This window comes from Hippopotamus amphibius, chromosome 1 (genome assembly GCF_030028045.1).
Source record: "Hippopotamus amphibius kiboko isolate mHipAmp2 chromosome 1, mHipAmp2.hap2, whole genome shotgun sequence".
NCBI classification, from domain to species: Eukaryota; Metazoa; Chordata; class Mammalia; order Artiodactyla; family Hippopotamidae; genus Hippopotamus; species Hippopotamus amphibius.
Window position 1 is genome coordinate 210,555,732 of NC_080186.1, and position 9,438 is coordinate 210,565,169.

Here is a 9,438-nt window from a genome sequence, read left to right on the forward strand (position 1 = left end):
TGTAACCAGAGCAAGTTACTTATCTTTATTGTACATTGGCTTCTAACCTATGAATAATAGGTTGAACTGTATTATCTGTTAAGTTACTTTTTCTTCTAAAAGTCCATGTGTACATACCACAGTATTTCCTAACCTTAATTCACATGCCAGAGTTATTATCTCCCTACACTTATTTAAAAATAAATTTTAAGTAAATAGAAACCAGTATAACTTGGCAGACATAGAAGAAAACCATACAAATAAGTACAATCAGTATAAAATATTTCTAAATTATAACTGGATATCTGCTTGCTGATGGCTTTGAGCATGAAGCCAGCTCTCCCTTTACTTAAAAAGGAGATTTAACACATGTTAGAAGATCATACACTCTACGGTCAGACTGAGACTTTCTTTAAAACACAATTAGAGACGTTGAAGGGGAATTGTAAGAGGAATTTTTCCTGTACAGGCCCTGCACCCTCCCAAATGTCCATGTTTTCCATGCTTTCAGAAGACATCAGCACATATGCATACAAGCTAAGTAAACGTGTCCAAGAAACCAATTTAACTGATAAATATTTTTACAAGTGCTGTGCTGGTACCATGAGAAAGAAAAAATTCCAAATCCTGGTTCCTTTCATTCAACAATCTTACAGTCTTATTAAAGATTCTAAGATACTTTCAAAAGTAAGTACTTTACAATATGGTAGAATTTGGTAAAGAAAGTGGGTACAAACAAACAGCTCTAATCATATGAATATTTATCTTGCTCACTTTCAGGAATGCCCCTTGACAGCTGACACTTAGGGAAAGCTCCTTTCCTAAGGTAACTTGGCTAGGAGTAAAAGCTAGGGCTAGAATTTGATACCAGAGGCATTGGATGAAGTCTATGCTTTTATCTACTATGATGTGGGGGTTCACAGGAAGGAGAAAGTTTCTGTAGGGGCAAAAGAATGGAGGTTTCAGAAAGGCAGCGGTGTTTGACAGTCTCAGTTCTTCTGAAGTTTTCTCAAGATTTTTAAAGGCCCCACAGTCATTTGGGAGATGACCTAGGGACTGTCCTTTGGTCATACTGCATTAATTGGTACGCCCATGGCGACTGTGACATCCCCCTCACTGCAGAGGGTGTTTTTCCATCTTTCTTGTATACTGTAGAAAGGGCAGAAGCAGTCATGAACCACAGGATAGGCCTTAAAATAACTGACGTTTCCACATTTAACATTATATACATGAATCCATTTCTGAACAACTGAAGAAAATACAATCTTTCAAAAGATCAAAGGTTAACTCTACCCTGAGCCCTCCCCTTCCAGCCCCAGCTATGTTCTCAGAGCACTGTAAACAGATTTCCATTGCAACTCTAATCACATTTGCCACCTTCACCTGCTAAATAGGACCTACTTGAAGGCAGTCAAGTGCCTAAAGTCAATGCTCAGTAAATAGTTTATAGGTGAGTGAATGTTTGATACAATGGGTTTATACTTTCAAATATAAGAAAGCCTGCATGCAATGGAAGGGCCATGGAAAGCCCACTTGATTTCTTCCATGAAAGGTGAACCTGGTTCTTTCACAGGGTATAGAGCATGACAAAGCGGGAAAAGAGGGCATCACAGGTAAGAGGGAGAAACACGTCAAAGGCCAAAATGTGAATAACAGATACCACAGACAGTTAGCATCCAGTTTGACTGGTTTAAGGCTCAGCATGGCAATAAGGTGGGATAAAAATTTTTAACTTTTTATTATAGCCAATTTCAAACACTGGGAAAAACAGAAAGACTAGTTTAATGAATCTCTATATATCATCATCCAGCTTCAAAAAATGTCATGATATAGCCAGTCTTATTTTATCTTGCTTTACTTACTTCCACTCTCACTGAATAATTTTCAAGAAAAACTCAGGACATTATTTTATCTGTATATACTTCAACATGAGATAAAGTAAAATTACAAAATTTTTAAAGACAGCCACAGTACTATTACAGAATAAAACCCGAGGAACCCTGATTGCTACCTGAGAATGGACACTGTGAGGGACTTGACAATTTCCCCCTAGTCTAGGGTAGATGCTTGAGGTGCAGCAATTACATACATAAAGTTTGAAGGCTATGGTAAACCACATGTAGCACAGGAGACACCTTGTGGTTATCATTTATTAGTTCTTGTTCCAGGTTCTGACGGTTTTTCATTATCAATTACATCCTTACATAGGACCATCTACCAATCAGCAAGTTCCACTCAAGCTCCTTGTCAATATTCTAACATGCATAAATAAGACCAGGGAAGCGTATCATTTTAAATGGCATGATTAAGCTGCCTTTCCAACTGTAATTGTACAATGTCTTTAATCACATTGGCCCTTTAATACCAGATTTAAATGCTATGTCCTGCAAAGCATTTTCTCAATTAGAAAAAAATCGTTCTTCTTCAAGATGCCCAAATTATGTGGTTTGTCTTGGATTCAGATTAATATATCTATAGTATGTATATATATCTCTCAAAATATAGAATCTTTGCAGAAAGAGGCCACACCCCTAACTCAAGGTATCCTGGAGTACTAAGTACAACGCCTTGCTCTTAGTTGTGTTTTAAGATCTGTTTTTCATATCACATGGGTTAAAAAAAAAAAAAGTAAACCCTTCTGAAAAACTGACCTACATTATGAGTTGGAATTAGCTGTGGAAACACAATTTTTTTTCATGTAGAATCTTGGATAGGGTAAAGCCCTCTGATTACAACCAAATTACTCACACTACTAGAAACAACACCCAGCAAGAGACAAGCCTTATGTGACTATAACAAGGAGAGTGTCACTAGAAAGTCATGAGTAGCTTGGGCTACAGAATTCATCTGAGCAGTCAATAAATACACAGGTCATATGAAAAACATGACATCTGTACTTTCAATCTGCCACATATTGGTCTTCCATGGATGAGAATGGGGCCGAACACACAAAAATATAGTCTGAGAACTTTTAGAAACAGAAAGCTAATTTCAGATACATACACAGCACTGAAAGTCACTCTGAGAGACACTGAGGAAGGTAAAATTGTTCTGCATGGTCTCTACCTTTTTATTACTAAAAAGATTTATTTTATGGAGCTTCTGAAACTTCCTTTAGCTTTTATACATATCATGGCATGAACACCTTTCATATATGCAACAAATTGATATTTGCCAACAACTAGGATGAATTGGACTGTGCAATTATAAGTCTTAAAGAAGGTGTTTTTAAACCATATTTCAATTGACTAAACTACTCACCTCATTTGGTATTATACTTTTCCATGAGCTGTATCTTCCTTATTAATCCCCTTTGTAGTGTTGCATACCAGCCTTTCATGGAAAAGTAAAGAGCTTTTGATTATATTTTGACATATAAGAATAAAATAATCATACTTGGAAATAATCACATACCCTTCTTTCTCACCCATGAAAGTTTAACTTTTCTTATTTTTGTAATGCCGGATGAAAGCAATCACCATTTGTTCCATAATTCAGCTGTAGGAACTGCACATTTTTCCACAGAGCCAAGAAGGTTTCTGCAATTATAGTCTTAAATGTTGAAATCTTAACTAGCTGGAAGTAAAATGAGTAAATAAATAAAATACTAACAAACATGTAGTTCCAGAAATGCCCCACGGATTGTTGAAACATCTGACTGTTGAAATGTGTGCACCAAATGTGTACAATACAGTGAAACTTTTAAAATGTTGGCGGGGACATAGATATTGACCTTGATTTACTTGGAATGTGTTCTTTCCAGCATCATCAAATGTTAATTAAACTTTGCTGAGTAAATCTTTTGAGTTACTATAAGTTGATCATTTATTCTTACAATTGAAAAATAGTAAAATTTTAATATAGGATTTCATTTTGACTTTGAGAAATAATTGCATGAAATTATGTTAAATCTGAAAGGAACTCAAAAATATATTACACTGGATTTGGAACGGAATCAAACATAATTCAATGCTTAATCAAGGACAAATTACTACAGGAAAAATTTCCCAGTGCCTATGGGAGTCCACCAAATGCAGTCTGGTGAATTTAAACTGAGAGGTTGTCTAGCTCTTTAAAATGATTATAAGTTAAAATATGCTACCTTCTCCACTGTTACAATCTTGAGCTATTTGGGTGGTTAAATGGAATTCAACCTAAATGGTTGAATGTAGGTTTAGACACTTTGAGATTTTCTCTCACTTGAGGTCTAGCTGCTGAGGAAATCTCTACTGCATAAATTAAATATTTATGGAAAGAGGATGGAAGGCGTGAGGGGACAGCTGCACTAGAGCAGCTCCTTCCCGGCGCTGACTGGGTTCTTAGCTGGATGCCTGGGCGCAGCCCTTCTTAGAAGGAGTCGTCCTCAGGCCTTCCCCACCCCATTCCCCCATCGCTGCAGGGGGCAAAGGCAACCAGGAGAGTCTCTTCCTCTTTACTTTTGGCTCTGATTCAGCTTACAGATCCCTCAGCCAAGAACCTGAGAAGGCAGGATGAGATCAGGAAGCCTTCCTGGATATCTGCCTCTAGTGGATGGTGCCAGCTGGACTGCCCTACAGGGACAAACGTGTCCCGTAGAGACCTTCAGTGGATGCGACTTGATTCAGGCTATTGAAATGTCTTCTTGTAGAGCCTTCCAGCACAATTTATAAAAGAGAACATTTCCTGTGTACTGGTTACAGTAGGATTGTGCATCCATCCTGCATAGGCTCTGCAGTCTCATAAAGCAGCACATGTGGTATAATTCAGCAAAGTACTGTGTCAGTTGAACAGTTTTTTACATTCCACATGCTAAAATATGATTTCTAATTATATTACAAACTCAAGGTAAAGCCTTGAATTATCACTGGAAATTAATCGTCTTTTAGCAACTATGGGAGGCATCTTGATACAGTGGTCCTTCATAAAGTCCAACAAATGATGCAACTTCTCTTATGATGCAGTCCTTATCCTTTAAAGAAATTGTGCAGAAAGTTGTGAGACAGCTCAATCACCTCCCATAATTATCTGACCAAAAGAAATGCCTTTGGGAAGCTGTTACATCTTCCCAGGCAAAGTCAATGCCAAGTCACAGTGTTTACACTTACTAAGGGTTTTTGTCCTCTAAAATATGTAATTCTTTGGCAATAACTTTGGCAGATGTCTATTTTGTACCTACCTTGTATAGGACAAGCTTCTGGAAGCTTCTGTTTTTCTATTTGCAATAAAAATGTTTTTTAAAACAGTTTCAGTGTGCAATATATGAATATGGAAGCTGAAAAAGAGCAATGGAAATATTTAAAAATGAAAGCTTTTATTTTAGTTGCATTGTTCAAGGACAGAAAAAAAAAGATTAAGAGCTACACTAAGAGCTGAAACAAATAAGAGAGCCACAATGCTTTTTATGGAAGTGCCTCACTGTAAAAAATAAGTGCCTCACCTCTTAAAATGGAATAAGACTGCTTAATTGGGTTTTTGTTAGATATGCAAAAGGTAAGTTCTCAGGGAGGGCTATTTGCAGACTATAATCTGCAGACAAATTGTTTCAGAAAGGAGAATTGTGAGGCTTGATTTGAACTCTTAGCAAAAGAAGTAAATCATTGAAGTTACCAGCTAACTGTGAGATGCTCAGAACTGAGAGGCTGTTTGAAGGGAAATGGGACCATGAGAAAACATTACAAGCTGAACAACAACTGCTACTTCCTGTGATGGAGATCCTATTCTGTTTTTCTCCAATCAAGTGGGATTTGCTCATAGTTCCTACTATTTGTGCCACTAATGATTCCTTGCCTTCTCCTCTGGACAGGTGTGGTATTCCCATATTTTCCACGACTGGGGCGCTACAATCTCAATTTTCATGAGGCACAGCAGGCTTGCCTGGACCAGGATGCTGTGATAGCCTCCTTTGATCAGCTGTATGATGCCTGGCGGGGTGGGCTGGACTGGTGCAATGCTGGCTGGCTCAGTGATGGGTCTGTGCAATATCCCATCACAAAACCGAGAGAACCCTGTGGAGGCCAGAACACAGTGCCCGGCGTCAGGAACTACGGGTTTTGGGACAAAGATAAAAGCAGATATGATGTCTTCTGTTTTACATCCAACTTCAATGGTAAGATATGAACCACACTGCCTTGTTTCCTATCTCAGAGACCAATACGTACTATGACATGACATTAAACTTTTAATCTTATCTACTTAAAAAAAAAGGAAAAAAGCTTTGAAGTATTGCTCCAGATATAATAAGTTCTTTAAGGTCATAATTTTTAAAAATCCACAGACGTAAGCAAAAGTACATAGTTTCACGATTCTTCCGTTTTACTGCATCCAACTGTTCTTATAAAATAGTTTAACTGTCACGTTGTATGGAGTCTTTTTCTTACTGCCAAAGATGCTGCTGCCACTGCGTGCCCTCCATGGGATACAGATCTCTCCACTGGAGATGATGGATGGCGTCTGTGTCAGGCTCTTCTTTAAATTACAATGTCAATTTACTCACAGATGATCAGCAAAGCTTAGGATAAAGAGAGAGCTTTATCTCTCTGATAAAGAGAGAGCTCAGGATAAAGAGAACTTTGCAAGAAAATTAAGTGGAAATAACATTGGAGGTGAAAGCAGAAGTGAGAGATCCAGGTTGCATCAGTGCTGATGACTGATGCGTTGAATGCAACACAACTCCCAACCCTATCCTGCTCCTTCCAGAACTAGTGACATAACGTGGAGCCCAGTGCAAAATGAAAACGTGGGCTCCCTGTTAAAAAATTAAGAATTTTAAGATGACACAGTAGAGCATTAAACCAAGCATGGGCCCAGTGTAACTGTACAGGTCGCACACCCATGAGGCAAGCCCTGGCCCCAATATTTTATATTTTAGGTCCCAGGTGACACGCTTTGGGGAAAATAGCAAGGGATCAGAGATCGATAAACTTTCTGTAAAGAATCAGATAGTAAATATTTTTGGTTTTGTGGGCCATATGGTCTCTATTGCAACTACTTGATGTAACTTTGTATGTTATAACACAAAAGCAGCCATGAACAATATTAAACAGAAGGCTGTGGCTGTGTTCTAATAAAACCTCATCAGACTCATGCACTGTGGTTTGCCAGCCTCAGGGATAAACGATAGAACTAACCCTCTATTAATATTCCTGTGACCTTTATCCTTTCTCTAAGTCATGTCCTCTTAGTCTAGAAAGAACTGGCAAGCATTAATTTAAAGTTCAATAATCTATATTAAAAGAGGGGCAGGGGGGATCACATTACAATATCTAATCAGGTAAGAGAGTCTGATTCTATTCCACCTGAAACTAAAAGTCTTAGAATATCTTGCACTGATGGTTGTGTCTCACTGTAGTCAGGTGATGTCAAATTTTATACATTTTATGCATAGTTAGTACAAATTGAAGGAGTCTCAGTAATTAACACCGTTGAATAAGTGGTTGAGACTAACTTGCTCTTTCTTGTAAAATCAAGAAATGGTTAGGTGTCAGAGCTCCTACAGAGGGAAGCTGGAAAAAAAAATTAACTTCATCCTCTTTGCTAGTGAGTGAACAGACTGGGTTCACATTCTGAGTCTGTATTATTTATGGCAAATGACTTCCTGTATGTTTTGCATTTTCATACTGTAGTCTTTGAATAAGAATAATGTCTTATTGATACCTGTAATGAAAAGGACTTAAGGCCTTTTGATTTTTTTTTTAAATGGACTTTTCTGTCAGGAATGTTTTTTGATCCTTTCACATTCAAATTCTGCCTCTCCAGAAACTTGTGCTGGGCTTCGGTCTTGCTACAGCTAGAATTTAAATAGCTCTTGCTTTTAACATGGAATTCTGTCTCCTCTAGTGCCACAGAAAGGCCCTTTTTGCCACTAATTAGCTAACAGAGACCGCATCTGTCATTTCCCTTTTCTTTTTTACAGCTCTAAAAGGGCATGTCTGAACACACATTAAGGGGCAAGGAAAAAACTAATTTAATGGAGAGCAACCTAGGGGCACTCCATTTAACTGACAATCCTATGTTTCAGAACCTTTACAGACAATGCTGTATATCCCCCTTCAGTGAGAAACACTTCCATCTGGGGCTCCTTCCACCTCTGTGGGGCTGAGCCACAGACAGGCCCACTGACCCTCTCTCCTTCTCTCCGCAGGCCGATTTTACTACCTGATTCACCCCACCAAGCTGACCTACGACGAAGCGGTGCAGGCTTGTCTCAAGGATGGTGCTCAGATTGCTAAAGTGGGCCAGATATTCGCTGCCTGGAAACTTCTGGGATATGACCGTTGTGATGCAGGCTGGTTGGCGGACGGCAGTGTCCGCTACCCCATCTCTAGGCCAAGAAGGCGCTGCAGTCCTACTGAGGCTGCAGTGCGCTTTGTGGGTTTCCCAGACAAAAAGCATAAGCTGTATGGTGTCTACTGCTTCAGAGCATACAACTGAGTGTGCCCCTAGAGCACATCAGTTTTAAAGTCATTAAGAACATGTGAAAGGTATTTTTTTCAATATGAACTCATGCAAGTTACCAAAACTGTGATAACCCTTTTTTACTTACTGTAAAGAGTCATTTTCATAAAGACCAATTCATTAATTTGTTTTTGTAAAGCTATCATTCGATATATATTATAAATTAATATAATTTTAAGGGAAGCACTACATAGAGGCTTTAGAGCCAAACTGTTTAGGCTACATCATCCCAACGAAGTATCCTTTCATGATCGGGGCATGCAATAGCTTGAGGATTGCTAGGATTAAACGAAGGAAAGTAAAGCTACTCAGAGCAGCAGCTGCCACAAGCACAAATTTTACACATTTGTACAATTTTGAAATGCACTGCAATAAACAGATTAGAGCAACAGATTTGAAATACAGGCTTCTTTACATAAACTGAGATTCTGAGAGGTTGCACAAAACTTAGTTTCACAAGGGAACAATCTACACTTTTCTAAAATATTTCAAAGCTCCAACAAAGTATTTTACTCTTTAAAATCCTGCCTTTTGACCAAAAAAGAAATATATGTATACACACACATATATATATGGTCTCCAATGCATAACAAGCACAGTTAAAACCCCTTAATAATCCCATTTATATGACGTATGAAACTAAAATAAGCAGATAATATTTAACCCAATGAGAGACTCCTACTTCTTCTAATTAAAATTACACATGCTTGAGAAGAATTGTTTTCTTTTGAGTAGCTTTACTGAGTTATATTTAAATTCTAAGGGCCGATTGCTAAGCAGCATTTAGCATCTACTCAGGGCAGTTATATAGATAAACTGCTGGACAGAAAAATTGTAAAATTTAGCAGCTTGATTTTATGTTAGCCTATGAAATGTTATTGTCCTATAAAAATAACTTTAAAATATTTAATATGTCCTTCTTATTTACATGACATGACAAAAATTCAAATCATAAAAGGAACAAATAACTATACTTGCCTAACCAAGAAATAAGAACCCAACTTTCAAAATTCTTATTATTCCTAT

General features: G+C 37.9%; 1 protein-coding gene across 1 annotated transcript in view; it reads left to right on the top strand.

The window, feature by feature from the left end:
• The window catches only part of HAPLN1 (hyaluronan and proteoglycan link protein 1), a 71,526-nt gene extending 62,323 nt beyond the window's left edge, over positions 1-9,203 (top strand). Inside the window, exons 4-5 of the mRNA XM_057697715.1 lie at positions 5,762-6,064; positions 8,099-9,203. Coding sequence (XP_057553698.1) covers positions 5,762-6,064; positions 8,099-8,388 — 593 coding nt within the window. The 3' untranslated portion in view covers positions 8,389-9,203. The remainder of the gene's footprint in view (positions 1-5,761; positions 6,065-8,098) is intronic.
• Positions 9,204-9,438: the final 235 nt, after the last annotated feature.